This window comes from Somniosus microcephalus, unplaced genomic scaffold (genome assembly GCF_052327205.1).
Source record: "Somniosus microcephalus isolate GS21.2 unplaced genomic scaffold, FLI_Smic_1.0 unresolved_chr2, whole genome shotgun sequence".
NCBI classification, from domain to species: domain Eukaryota; kingdom Metazoa; phylum Chordata; class Chondrichthyes; order Squaliformes; family Somniosidae; genus Somniosus; species Somniosus microcephalus.
Window position 1 is genome coordinate 17,555,612 of NW_028225180.1, and position 14,032 is coordinate 17,569,643.

The 14,032-nt window shown below is 54.1% G+C and overlaps 1 protein-coding gene across 2 annotated transcripts in view; it reads left to right on the forward strand.

Moving 5' to 3' along the window:
* LOC147092203 (uncharacterized) overlaps positions 1–5,941 on the forward strand; it is a 27,948-nt gene extending 22,007 nt beyond the window's left edge. For both annotated transcript variants that reach the window (XM_085975633.1, XM_085975632.1), the window contains exons 2-4: positions 260–359; positions 978–1,106; positions 4,836–5,941. In XM_085975633.1, the coding sequence (XP_085831759.1) occupies positions 260–359; positions 978–1,106; positions 4,836–4,883 (277 nt within the window). In that variant the 3' untranslated portion in view covers positions 4,884–5,941. The remainder of the gene's footprint in view (positions 1–259; positions 360–977; positions 1,107–4,835) is intronic.
* Positions 5,942–14,032: the final 8,091 nt, after the last annotated feature.

Consider the following 14,032-nt stretch of genomic DNA (forward strand, 5'->3'; position numbering starts at 1 on the left):
CTTTCTATTCCTCTCTTTCTATCCCTCCCTCTCTTCCACAGCCTCTCTATCCTCTCTCTTTTTCTATCTCTCTCTATTCCTCTCTCTATTCCTCTCTCTCTATCCCTCTCTCCGGTATTCTCTCTCTCTCTCTAGCCTCTCTATCTTTCTATCCCTCTTGCTCTGTCCCTTTCTATCTCTCCCTCTATCCCCTTTCTCTTTCTATCTCTCTATCCCCTCCCTTGTCTAACGCGAGCCTGTCTTCCTCCTCTTCCCGTAGCCTCCCGCTCTGGATCGCCCGCATCCTGGAGACGGCCACCCGCAAGAGACGGAACCGGAGCCGGAGACACGAGGCGTATCGACTGATCGGACGGAGACTGGTAGGGCAACTCGCCGGGGATTCTCCGACAGCCCCTCCCATAGCCCGACCCAGCGAACCCCGACCCCTGACCCCCAAACCATTCCCCAACCCTGAACCCCAAACCATTCCCCCGAACCCTGACCCCTGACCCACAAACCATTCCCCTGAACCTAAACCATTCCCTGACCCCTGACCCACAAACCAACCCCCGAACCCCAAACCGCTCCCCGACCCCTGACCCACAAACCATTCCCCCGACCCCTGCCCCCAAACTGTTCCCTGACCCCTGACCCCCAAACCGTTCCCTGACCCCCAAACCGTTCCCTGACCCCTGACCCCAAACCGTTCCCTGACCCCTGACCCCCAAACCGTTCCCTGACCCCTGACCCCAAACCATTCCCCGACCCCTGACTCCAAAACTTTCCCCGACCCGACTGCAAAAACTTTCCCTTGACCCCTGACCCATACCTTCCCCTGACCCCCAAACCTTACCCCGAGCCCCAAACATTACCCCTGACCTCTGAACCCTTCCCCGACCCCCAAACCTTCCCCCGACCCCCCGTGACACTAATGGTCTTCAGTCACCTCCCCTCGATCCACAGATCTCCGTTAACCCCCCTCTCTCTCTCCCGAGCAGTGGAAAGCTGGGCTCGGACTCCAGCGCTGCCCATGGCCGACCTACGTCTACCCGCGGGAGCTGAAAGAGGCCGTGCGCCAGGCCTTCCCCGGACAGCTGCGGGATTATACCGACCCACAGCACAGCAGGGTAAGGATCGTACGGAGCGTTACCCGTTCTGGGGGAGGGGGAGGGACGCCTGGAGGGAGAGGAGTCCTGGGATTATACACCCCTGGTATCTCACCTCGCCCTCCTCACGCCCCGAGCCCTAGGCTGTCAGTGTCGGAGGGATATTCGCATATGGCGTGCATCGCGGTGCAACTCCATTCCCGTCTTCACCTGGACCCAGTCTCGCACGGAACGTGGCGCTGGGTTACTGTGGGAGCGTCGCTCAATCCTGTCCCTTCTCCACTTCCACACTCAATCCTGTCCCTTCTCCAATTCCACACTCAATCCTGTCCCTTCTCCACTTCCACACTCAATCCTGTCCCTTCTCCACTTTCACTCAATCCTGTCCCTTCTCCACTTCCACACTCAATCCTGTCCCTTCTCCACTTCCACACTCAATCCTGTCCCTTCTCCACTTCCACACTCAATCCTGTCCCTTCTCCACTTTCACTCTTGCGTACAGATAAAAACACACAGACACCACCCCTTTAACCCACGGGCGACGGGACAGTGATCAGGAGCAGGAACGCTGACTGATTTCCGCTCTTTCTAACCCAGAGGTCACTGGACAGTGGTCAGGATCAGGAACCCTGGTTAGAGTAAAGCTCCCTCTACACTGTCCCATCAAAAACTCCCAGGGCAGGTACAGCACACGTTAGATACAGATTAAAGCTCCCTCTACACTGTCCCATCAAACACTCCCAGGGGAGGTACAGCACGGGTTAGATACAGAGTAAAGCTCCCTCTACACTGTCCCATCAAACACTCCCAGGGCAGGTATAGCATGGGTTATATACAGAGTAAAGCTCGCTCTGCACTGTCCCATCAAACACTCCCAGGGGAGGTACAGCACGGGTTAGACACAGAGTAAAGCTCCCTCTACACTGTCCCATCAAACACTCCCAGGGCAGGTACAGCACGGGTTAGATACAGAGTAAAGCTCCCTCTACACTGTCCCCATCAATCACTCCCAGGGCAGGTACAGCACGGGTTAGATACAGAGTAAAGCTCCCTCTACACTGTCCCCATCAAACACTCCCAGGGCAGGTATAGCACGGGGTTAGATACAGAGTAAAACTCCCTCTACACTGTCCCATCAAACACTCCCAGGGCAGGTACAACACGGTTTAGATACAGAGTAAAGCTCCCTCTACACTGTCCCATCAAACACTCCCAGGGCAGGTACAGCACGGGTTAGATACAGAGTAAAGCTCCCTCTACACTGTCCCATCAAACACTCCCAGGGCAGGTACAGCACGGGTTAGATACAGAGTAAAGCTCCCTCTACACTGTCCCATCAAACGCTCCCAGGGCAGGTACAGCACGGGTTAGATACAGAGTAAAGCTTCCTCTAAACTGTCCCATCAAACACTCCCAGGACAGGTACAGCACGGGATAGAAACATAGAAGATAGGAGCAGGAGTAGGCCATTCGGCCCCTCGAGCCTGCTCCGCCATTCAATGCGATCAAGGCTGATCATCCAAATTCAGTCCCCTGTCCCTGCTTTCTCCCCATATCCCTTGATCCCTTTAGCCTTAAGAAATATATCCAACTCCTTCTTGAATATATTTAATGAATTGGCCTCTACTGCCTTCTGTGGTGGAGAATTCCACCGGTTCACCACTCTCTGGGTGAAGAAATTCCTCCTCATTTCTGTCCTAAATGGCCTACCCCTTATCCTTAGACTGTGACCCCTGGTTCTGGACTCCCCCGCCATCGGGAACATCCTTCCTGCATCTAGTCTGTCCAGTGCTGCCAGAATTTTATAAGTTTCAATGAGATCCCCTCTCATTCTTCTAAACGCCAGCGAGTACAAGCCCAATCGATCCAATCTCTCCTCATACATCATTCCTGCCATCCCAGGTATCAGCCTGGTGAATCTTCACTGAACTCCTTCCATGGCAAGAAAATCCTTCCTCAGATAAGGCGACCAAAACTGCACACAATACTCAAGGTGTGGTCTCACCAAGGCCCTGTACAACTGCAGCAAGACACCCTTGTTCCTGTACTCGAACCATCTCGCTACGAAGGCCAACATACCATTTGCCTTCTTAACCGCCTGCTGCACCTGCATGCTTACCTTCAGCGACTGGTGCACAAGGACACCCAGGTCTTGTTGCACTTCCCCTTCTCCCAATCTATTGCCACTCAGATAATAATCTGCCTTCCTGTATTTGACACCAAAGTGGATAACCTCACATTTATCCACGTTATATTGCATCTGCCATGCTTCTGCCCAATCACCCAACCTGTCCAAATCATCCTGGAGTTTCTCGGCATCCTCCTCACAGCACACACGCCCACCCAGCTTTGTGTCATCTGCAAATTTGGAGATATTACATCTAGTTCCCTTGTCTAGATCATTAATATATATTGTGAATAGCTGGGGTCCTAGCACCGATCCCTGCGGTACCCCACTAGTCACTGCCTGCCACTCGGAAAAAGACCCGTTTATTCCAACTCTTTGCTTTCTACCTGCCAACCAGTTCTCTATCCAAGTCAATACCTTGCCCCCAATCCCATGTGCCTTAACTTTACATGCTAATCTCTTATGTGGGACCTTATCGAAAGGCTTCTGAAAGTTCAAATACACCACATCCGGTGGTTCTCCCAGGGCAGGTACAGCACGGGTTAGATACAGAGCAAAGCTCTCTCTACACTGTCCCCATCAAACATTCCCAGGGCAGGTACGGCACGGGGTTAGATACAGAGTAAACCTCACTCGACACTGTCCCGTCAAAAACTCCCAGGGCAAGTACAGCATGAGTTAGATACAGAGTAAAGCTCCCTCTACACTGTCCCATCAAACACTCCCAGGGCAGGTACAGAACGGGTTAGATACAGAGTAAAGCTCCCTCTACACTGTCCCATCAAACACTCCCAGGGCAGGTACTGCACAGGTTAGATACAAAGTAAAGCTCCCTCTATACTGTCCCATCAAGCACTCCCAGGGCAGGTACAGCATGGGTTAGATACAGAGTAAAGCTCCCTCTACACTGTCCCATCAAGCACTCCCAGGGCAGGTACAGCATGGGTTAGATACAGAGTAAAGCTCCCTCTACACTGTCCCATCAAATACTGTCCGGGCAGGTACAGCACGGGGTTAGATACAGAGTAAAGCTCCCTCTACACTGTCCCATCAAACACTCCCAGGGCAGGTACAGCACGAGTTAGATACAGAGTAAAGCTCCCTCTACACTGTCCCATCAAACACTCCCAGGGCAGGTACAGCACGGGTTAGATACAGAGTAAAGCTCCCTCTACACTGACCCATCAAACACTCCCAGGGCAGGTACAGCACGGGGTTAGATACAGAGTAAAGCTCCCTCTACACTGTCCCATCAAATACTGTCCGGGCAGGTACAGCACGGGGTTAGATACAGAGTAAAGCTCCCTCTACACTGTCCCATCAAACACTCCCAGGGCAGGTACAGCACGAGTTAGATACAGAGTAAAGCTCCCTCTACACTGTCCCATCAAACACTCCCAGGGCAGGTACAGCACGGGTTAGATACAGGGTAAAGCTCCCTCTACACTGTCCCATCAAACACTCCCAGGGCAGGTACAGCACGGGTTAGATACAGAGTAAAGCTCCCTCTACACTGAGCAATTGTCCTGCTCCTACTAGTGAGTTTGACTGATTGGCCGGTGGGGTGAGGGCGATGTGACTTGAACCGTTTTTGCGCTGACTGTACGCTCTTCCTTTCCAAGGTTGTACATGTGACCGTGGAGGACCTGTGGCTATTGGAGGATGAGTGAGAGAGTCACGATCCGGAGGAGAGGCTTTGCGAGTGAAACCCACAAATTGGTCTCTGATGCTTTTCGTTCCTCAGGACCTTGCGTAGATGGGCGGGATCTCCTGCGGATTGTCCCCCTCCGTCTCCCAACTGGGGCAGAAACTCATCAGGAGAACCTTCTACCAGCCTGGGGTTCAACCAATCAGACCGTCCATCTCCCAGCCGTGGGATCAACCAATCAGATCATTGCTCTCCCAGCCTTGGGATCAACCAATCAGACCACCCACCTCCCAGCCTTGGAATCAACCAATCAGTTCTTTGCTCTACCGAACCTGGGATCATCCAATGAGGTTGTTGGTGTTGAATGAGCCTATAGTGACTGCTCCCTCATTTGGTCCCCTCGAGCCTGCTCCGCCAGTCAATGAGATCATGGTTGATCTGTATTCTATGCCCATCTACCCACCTTGGTTCAGTAACCCTTAATACCCTCACCCAACAAAAATCCATCAATCTCAGTTTTGAAATTTTGAATTGACCCCCGGCCTCAACAGCTTGATGGGGGAGAGAGTTCCAGATTTCCACCACCCTTTGTGTGAAGAAGTGCTTCCTGACATCACCCCTGAACGGCCTGGCTCTAATTCCAAGGTTCGGCCCCCTTGTTCTGGACTCCCCCCACCAGAGGAAATAGTTTCTCTCGATCGAACCCATCAACTCCTTTAATCATCTTAAACACCGCGATTCGACCGCCCCTTAATCTTCTACACTCGAGGGAACACAAGCCCAGTCTGTGCCACCTGCCCTCGGAATTTAACCCTTTTAGCTCCGGGATCATTCTGGTCAATCTTCGCTGCTCCCACTCCGAGGATAATATTTCATCCCTGAGGTGGAATCTTTTGTCGGGAGCACGTTATCGTTTTGTGGTCGATTGTTTCTCCCTCACTTTATTCCAAAGAGGCAACAAACTATTCCAGAATGTTCCATTGTCTGGGAACTGTTTCTGAATTGTTTTCCCGAATGTTTAGGGCCGTTTATTATCGTTGTTTACAGATTAAAGTTTGACCGTTAAAGTCTGGAATCTAATCGAGGAGTGCGGGCGGTTTATTGATGAGGAGGAACCAGAGGGCGTTCGGTCATCTCCTGATTTAAGTTCCGATGGTCAGACCCCAAACACACACACACAGAGCAGGAAAGGCCCAGGCTCCATCCCCGGCCTAGCCCTGAGTTAGCCTGATCTCACACCCGGTGTGGTACTGAGCCCCACACACGGAGCAGGAAAGGCCCAGGCTCCATCCCCGGCCTAGTGCTGAGTGAGTCTGATCTCAGACCTGGTGTGGTACTGAGCCCCACACACGGAGCAGGAAAGGCCCAGGCTCCATCCCCGGCCTAGTGCTGAGTTAGCTGAGGTATAGGAGACAACAAGTCCCTCACCCATCTCCCTGATGCGCCTCAATAACTTCAAGGCTCAAAGTTAACTGGATAAAACTAGGCTTTTATTAGCAAAGAAAGATGCCTGTATCTTCACCTAGCATTCTGCTGTTCTGCTGCAAGACAAGCCTGGGCTTGTCTTAAGTAGGGCCAGGTATGGGCGGAGCCGACACACCCAATGGGGAGAAAGGGGGCGGCGCACTATATACAATACAAGGTGAAGACACAGGAGCAGGCAATACAATATGTGTAGCTAAATACAGAGTCTGATGAATGACATATTTCATCACATTCAACCCTTCTACAGATTTAGTCTGTCCGGGGGTGTGATAGTCCTCTGTGACCGACGTAACGGTTGCGGTGCCGCGGGTGCCGGCTGGGTGTCCCGGGTGACCTCCTGGGTCTCTGCCGGGGGCGCCACCGGGGTTGTTGAAGGAGTGCGTGGTGGGGGTACCGTTGGCTGGTGTTCTTCCGGGGGTGATGAAAGAATAGTGGGTGGAGTGGGTGGGTAATAGCTGTTGTGGTTGTTGTCGTTGTTGCTGTTGTTACCGGCTGGGGCGAGGTCTTTTATGGACACAGTGTCCTCCCGTCCGTCGGCCTGCCGGACATACGCATATTGTGGGTTGGCGTGGAGCAGGTGCACTGGCTCCACGAGAGGGTCCATCTTGTGGCCCCTCACATGCTTCCGCAAAAGTACCGGACCTGGGGTGGAGAGCCATGACAGTATGGATACGCCTGAGGTGGATTTCCGGGGAAACACAAACATTAGCTCATGAGGCGTGGCATTAGTGGCGGTACACAATAGTGACCGTATTGAGTGGAGCACATCTGGGAGGACTTCCTGCCAGCGGGAGATAGGGAGGCCCTTGGTCCTTAGAGTTAGGGTGACTGCCCTCCATACTGTCCCGTTCTCTCGCTCCACCTGACCGTTACCCCGGGGGTTGTAGCTGGTGGTACGGCTCGTGGCAATCCCCTTGGACAGCATGTACTGGCGTAGCTCTTCACTCATGAAGGACGCCCCCCTATCCATGTGGATATAGCTTGGCATACCGAACAGGCAGAACAGGCTGTTGAGGCATTTAATGACCGTGGCGCTGGTCATGTCTGGGCAGGGGAAGGCGAATGGGAACCGGGAGTATTCGTCCACAATGTTCAGGAAGTAAACATTGCGGTCGACGAACAGGAGGGGGCCCTTGAAATCTAAGCTGAGCCACTCAAAGGGCCGTGTAGCTTTGATTAAGTGGGCTCTATCAGGGCGGTAGAACCGAGGCTTGCACTCAGCGCAAGTGCGGCAGTTCCTGGTCAGGGACCGAACTTCCTCAATCGAGTAGGGTAAGTTGCGGGACTTTATGAAGTGGAACAGCCGTGTGACCCCTGGGTGGCAGAGGTCGTTGTGGAGGGTCTGTAGCCGATCCCCGGTGGCGTTGGCACACATCCCTCGTGAGAGGGCGTTGGGGGATTCATTAAGGGCCCCCGGCCGGTATATGATGTCGTACTCGAAGGTGGAGAGCTCGATCCGCCACCTAAGAATCTTATCATTTTTAATCTTCCCCCTCTGTTTATTATTGAACATAAACGCTACCGACCGCTGGTCGGTAAGCAGGGTGAAGCATTTGCCGGCTAGGTAGTGCCGCCAGTGGCGCACTGCCTCCACGATGGCTTGGGCCTCCTTTTCCACGGAAGAGTGTCTGATCTCGGGCCCCTGGAGGGTCCTCGAGAAGAAAGCTACGGGCCGCCCCGCCTGGTTGAGGGTGGCCGCCAAGGCAAAGTCAGACGCATCACTTTCCACTTGAAAGGGAGTGTTCTTGTCCACTGCCTGTAGCGTGGCCCGCTCAATATCCTGCTTAATGCTTTTGAAGGCAGCATGGGCCTCAGCAGAGAGCGGGAAAGAGGATGCTTTCAAGAGGGGGCGGGCTTTATCGGAGTAGTTAGGGACCCATTGGGCATAATACGAGAATAACCCCAGGCACCTTTTCAGGGCTTTGGGAGTGTTGGGCAGGGGCAGCTCCCGTAGGGGGCGCAATCGGTCGGGGTCTGGTCTGATTTCCCCATTCTCCACCACGCTGCCTAGTATGCAGAGGCGCGTGGTGTTGAAAACGCACTTGTCCTCGTTGTAAGTGAGGTTGAGTTTTTGTGCGGTTTTCAGAAACCTCGCGAGGTTTGAGTCGTGGTCCTGTTGGTTGTGGCCGCAGATGGTGACGTTGTCGAGATAGGGGAAGGTTGCCTGCAAGTGGTGGTCACCGACCATGCGGTCCATCTCCCTCTGAAAGACCGAGACCCCATTCGTCACCCCAAAGGGGACTCTGAGGAACTGGTAGAGGCGTCCGTTTGCCTCGAAGGCGGTGTACGAACGGTCCTCTGGTCTGATAGGGAGCTGGTGGTACGCTGACTTGAGGTCGATAGTGGAGAACACCCGGTATTGGGCGATTTGGGTCACCATCTTGGATATGCGGGGTAGCGGGTAGGCGTCTAGTTGGGTATAGATGTTGACTGTTTGACTATAGTCAATCACCATCCGCTTCTTCTCGCTACCCCTCACCACCACCACTTGGGCGCGCCACGGGCTGTTGCTGCGTTCAATAATGCGCTCCCTCAGGAGCCTGTCTACCTCGGTCGCGATAAACCGCCTGTCCTCCCAGCTGTACCTCCTGCTTTTGGTCGCTATTGGCCGGCAGTTAGGGGTAAGGTTCGCGAATAGCGAAGGCGGCTTTACCTTCAGGGTAGCCAGACCGCACACTGTGAGGGGCGGCTGGGTCCCACCGAAATTGAGCGTGATGCTTTGGTGGTGGCACTGAAAATCCAGGCCCAAGATCACGCTCACACATAAATCCTTCATAATTAACAGTTTAAAATTATTATATACAGTGCCTTTAACGGACAATCGTACCGCGCAGTAACCCGCAATAGTTGATATCTGGGTTTTGTCGGCCATAGAGATCGTGCCCTGAGTAGGGACTATAGTTAGAGAGAGTCGTTGTACCAGACCAGGGTGAATGAAGCTCTCTGTGCTCCCGCTGTCAATTAAACACTTAACCTTGCACCCGTTTACCTCAATGTCCACCATCGATTTGGATAGTGGGTGCGGTCTGGACTGGTCCACTGTGATCGACGCCACTGTAGGGCCCTGATCGGGACAAGATGGTGGGCCACACGAGGCCGGGTAAGATGGCGTCCACAATGTCTGCTCGCAAGATGGCGGACCCCACGAGGTCGGACAAGATGGCGTCCAAGATGGCCGCTCCCACGGCGCGCACGCGTCGGTGGCGGGTTTGCCTGCGGCGTTCCCTCTGCACACCTTCCCAAAGTGCCCCTTCTTACCGCACTTACAGCAGGTGGTGCCTTTCGCCGGGCACAGGTTCCTGGTGTGCTTCGGCTGCCCGCAGAAGTAGCATTTGGAGCCCCGATGCGTCGCGGCGGTCGTAGGGCTTCTGGGGGGAGAGCAGGGCCCCGACGGTGTTGGGCTACTGGGCGGGGAAGCAGAGGCGGCGTGGGCCGCGCGGCCTGACGAGTAGGAGTCAGAGTTCTTCTGAGCCACATCCAGCGATCGCGCTGTGTCCACAGCCTGTGTCAGATCTAGGCCCGTTTTCTCTAGCAGTCTCTGCCGGATGTAATTAGAGCTAAGGCCTGCGATAAAGGCATCCCGAATAAGCTCGGCTGTGTATACCGTGGCTTTCACGTCTTTGCATTTGCAGTCTTTGCCAAGCACTTTTAGGGTGACTAGAAAGTCCTCCAGCGACTCTCCGGGTCGCTGTGTGCAGGTAGGAAGCAGGTGCCTGGTGTACACCTCGTTGGTAGGCCGCTGATAGTGGGCCTTTAGAGTGTTGCAGGCATCCAGGCAGGTGGCGGCGTCTTGGATGAGTGGAAAAACCCGGTGGCTTACCCGATTCTGTAGGATCCCGAGTTTCACATCTCCGGTGGCTTTAGAGGCTGTGACGGCTTCGGAGTTGGCCATAAAGAATTCCAAGCACTGGAACCAGTGTCCAAACCGTGCCGATGCATCCGAAGCATGCGGGTCCAAATCTAAGCGTTCCGGTTTCAAAAGTTGATCCATCGTTGAAAGATTGCTAATAAAATTGATGCGCCTCAATCACTTCAAGGCTCAAAGTTAACTGGATAAAACAAGGCTTTTATTAGCAAAGAAAGATGCCTGTGTCTTCACCTAGCTTCACCTAGCATTCTGCTGTTCTGCTGCAAGACAAGCCTGGGCTTGTCTTAAGTAGGGCCAGGTATGGGCGGAGCCGACACACCCAATGGGGAGAAAGGGGGCGGCGCACTATATACAATACAAGGTAAAAACACAGGAGCAGGCAATACAATATATGTAGTTAAATACAGAGTCTGATGAATGACATATTTCATCACACTCCCTATCTCTGTAACCTCCTCCAGCCCCTACAACCCTCCCTATCTCTGTAACCTCCTCCAGCTCCTACAACCCTCCCTATCTCTGTAACCTCCTCCAGCCCCTACAACCCTCCCTATCTCTGTAACCTCCTCCAGCCCTACAACCCTCCCTATCTCTGTAACCTCCTCCAGCCCCTACAACCCTCCCTATCTCTGTAACCTCCTCCAGCCCCTACAACCCTCCCTATCTCTGTAACCTCCTCCAGGCCCTACAACCCTCCCTATCTCTGTAACCTCCTCCAGCCTCTACAACCCTCCCTATCTCTGTAACCTCCTCCAGCCCTACAACCCTCCCTATCTCTGTAACCTCCTCCAGCCCCTACAACCCTCCCTATCTCTGCAACCTCCTCCAGCCCCTACAACCCGCCCTATCTCTGTAACCTCCTCCAGCCCCTACAACCCTCCCTATCTCTGTAACCTCCTCCAGCCCTACAACCCTCCCTATCTCTGTAACCTCCTCCAGCCCTTACAACCCTCCCTATCTCTGTAACCTCCTCCAGCCCCTACAACCCTCCCTATCTCTGTAACCTCCTCCAGCCCCTACAACCCTCCCTATCTCTGCAACCTCCTCCAGCCCCTACAACCCGCCCTATCTCTGTAACCTCCTCCAGCCTCTACAACCCTCCCTATCTCTGTAACCTCCTCCAGCCCCTACAACCCTCCCTATCTCTGCAACCTCCTCCAGCCCCTACAACCCGCCCTATCTCTGTAACCTCCTCCAGCCCTACAACCCTCCCTATCTCTGTAACCTCCTCCAGCCCCTACAACCCTCCCTATCTCTGTAACCTCCTCCAGCCCCTACAACCCTCCCTATCTCTGTAACCTCCTCCAGCCCCTACAACCCTCCCTATCTCTGTAACCTCCTCCAGCCCCTACAACCCTCCCTATCTCTGTAACCTCCTCCAGCCCCTACAGCCCTCCCTATCTCTGTAACCTCCTCCAGCCCTACAACCCTCCCTATCTCTGTAACCTCCTCCAGCCCTTACAACCCTCCCTATCTCTGTAACCTCCTCCAGCCCCTACAACCCTCCCTATCTCTGTAACCTCCTCCAGCCCCTACAACCCTCCCTATCTCTGCAACCTCCTCGAGCCCCTACAACCCGCCCTATCTCTGTAACCTCCTCCAGCCTCTACAACCCTCCCTATCTCTGTAACCTCCTCCAGCCCCTACAACCCTCCCTATCTCTGCAACCTCCTCCAGCCCCTACAACCCGCCCTATCTCTGTAACCTCCTCCAGCCCTACAACCCTCCCTATCTCTGTAACCTCCTCCAGCCCCTACAACCCTCCCTATCTCTGTAACCTCCTCCAGCCCCTACAACCCTCCCTATCTCTGTAACCTCCTCCAGCCCCTACAACCCTCCCTATCTCTGTAACCTCCTCCAGCCCCTACAACCCTCCCTATCTCTGTAACCTCCTCCAGCCCCTACAGCCCTCCCTATCTCTGTAACCTCCTCCAGCCCTACAACCCTCCCTATCTCTGTAACCTCCTCCAGCCCTTACAACCCTCCCTATCTCTGTAACCTCCTCCAGCCCCTACAACCCTCCCTATCTCTGTAACCTCCTCCAGCCCCTACAACCCTCCCTATCTCTGCAACCTCCTCGAGCCCCTACAACCCGCCCTATCTCTGTAACCTCCTCCAGCCTCTACAACCCTCCCTATCTCTGTAACCTCCTCCAGCCCCTACAACCCTCCCTATCTCTGCAACCTCCTCCAGCCCCTACAACCCGCCCTATCTCTGTAACCTCCTCCAGCCCTACAACCCTCCCTATCTCTGTAACCTCCTCCAGCCCCTACAACCCTCCCTATCTCTGTAACCTCCTCCAGCCCCTACAACCCTCCCTATCTCTGTAACCTCCTCCAGCCCCTACAACCCTCCCTATCTCTGTAACCTCCTCCAGCCCCTACAACCCTCCCTATCTCTGTAACCTCCTCCAGCCCCTACAGCCCTCCCTATCTCTGTAACCTCCTCCAGCCCCTACAACCCTCCATAACTCTGTAACCTCCTCCAGCCCTTACAACCCTCCCTATCTCTGTAACCTCCTCCAGCCCCTACAACCCTCCATAACTCTGTAACCTCCTCCAGCCCTTACAACCCTCCCTATCTCTGTAACCTCCTCCAGCCCCTACAACCCTCCCTATCTCTGTAACCTCCTCCAGCCCCTACAGCCCTCCCTATCTCTGTAACCTCCTCCAGCCCCTACAACCCTCCATAACTCTGTAACCTCCTCCAGCCCTTACAACCCTCCCTATCTCTGTAACCTCCTCCAGCCCCTACAACCCTCCATAACTCTGTAACCTCCTCCAGCCCCTACAACCCTCCATAACTCTGTAACCTCCTCCAGCCCTTACAACCCTCCCTATCTCTGTAACCTCCTCCAGCCCCTACAACCCTCCATAACTCTGTAACCTCCTCCAGCCCTTACAACCCTCCCTATCTCTGTAACCTCCTCCAGCCCCTACAACCCTCCCTATCTCTGTAACCTCCTCCAGCCCCTACAGCCCTCCCTATCTCTGTAACCTCCTCCAGCCCCTACAACCCTCCATAACTCTGTAACCTCCTCCAGCCCTTACAACCCTCCCTATCTCTGTAACCTCCTCCAGCCCCTACAACCCTCCATAACTCTGTAACCTCCTCCAGCCCTTACAACCCTCCATATCTCTGTAACCTCCACCAGCCAAACAGCCCTCTAAGATCTCTGAGCTCCTCCAATTCTGGCCTCTTGCGCATCCCCCGATTTCCATCGCTCCACCATCGGTGGCCGTGCCTTCAGCTGCCTGGGCCCTGAGCTCTGGAATTCCCTCCCTAAACCTCTCCGCCTCTCTCTCCTCCTTTAAGACGCTCCTTAAAGCCTCCCTCTTTGAATAAGTTGTAGGTCACCAACCCTAACATGTGGCAGTGGTGACTCAGTGGGTAGAAGTCTCACCTCTGAGTCAGACGGTTGTGGGTTCAAGTCCCACTCCAGAGACTTTAGCACAAAAATCTAGGCTGACACTCGAGGGAGTGCTGAGGGAGTGCTGCACTGCCGGAGGTGCTGTCTTTCGGATCAGACGTTAAACCGTCTGTTCTCTCAGGTGTAAAAGATCCCATGGGCACTATTTCGAATAAGGGCAGCAGAGACTTCTCCCCGGTATCCTGCGGGCAATGCTTATCCCTCAACCAACATCACTAAAAATTAGATGACCTGATCATTATCATGTTGCTGTACGTGGGAGCTTGCTGTGCGCAAATTGACTGCCGCGTTTCCTACATTACAACGCTTCAAAAACAAAGCACTTCATTGGCTGTTAAGCACGTTGGGACGTGCCGGAGGAGGAGAAAGGCGCTGTCGAAATGCAAAA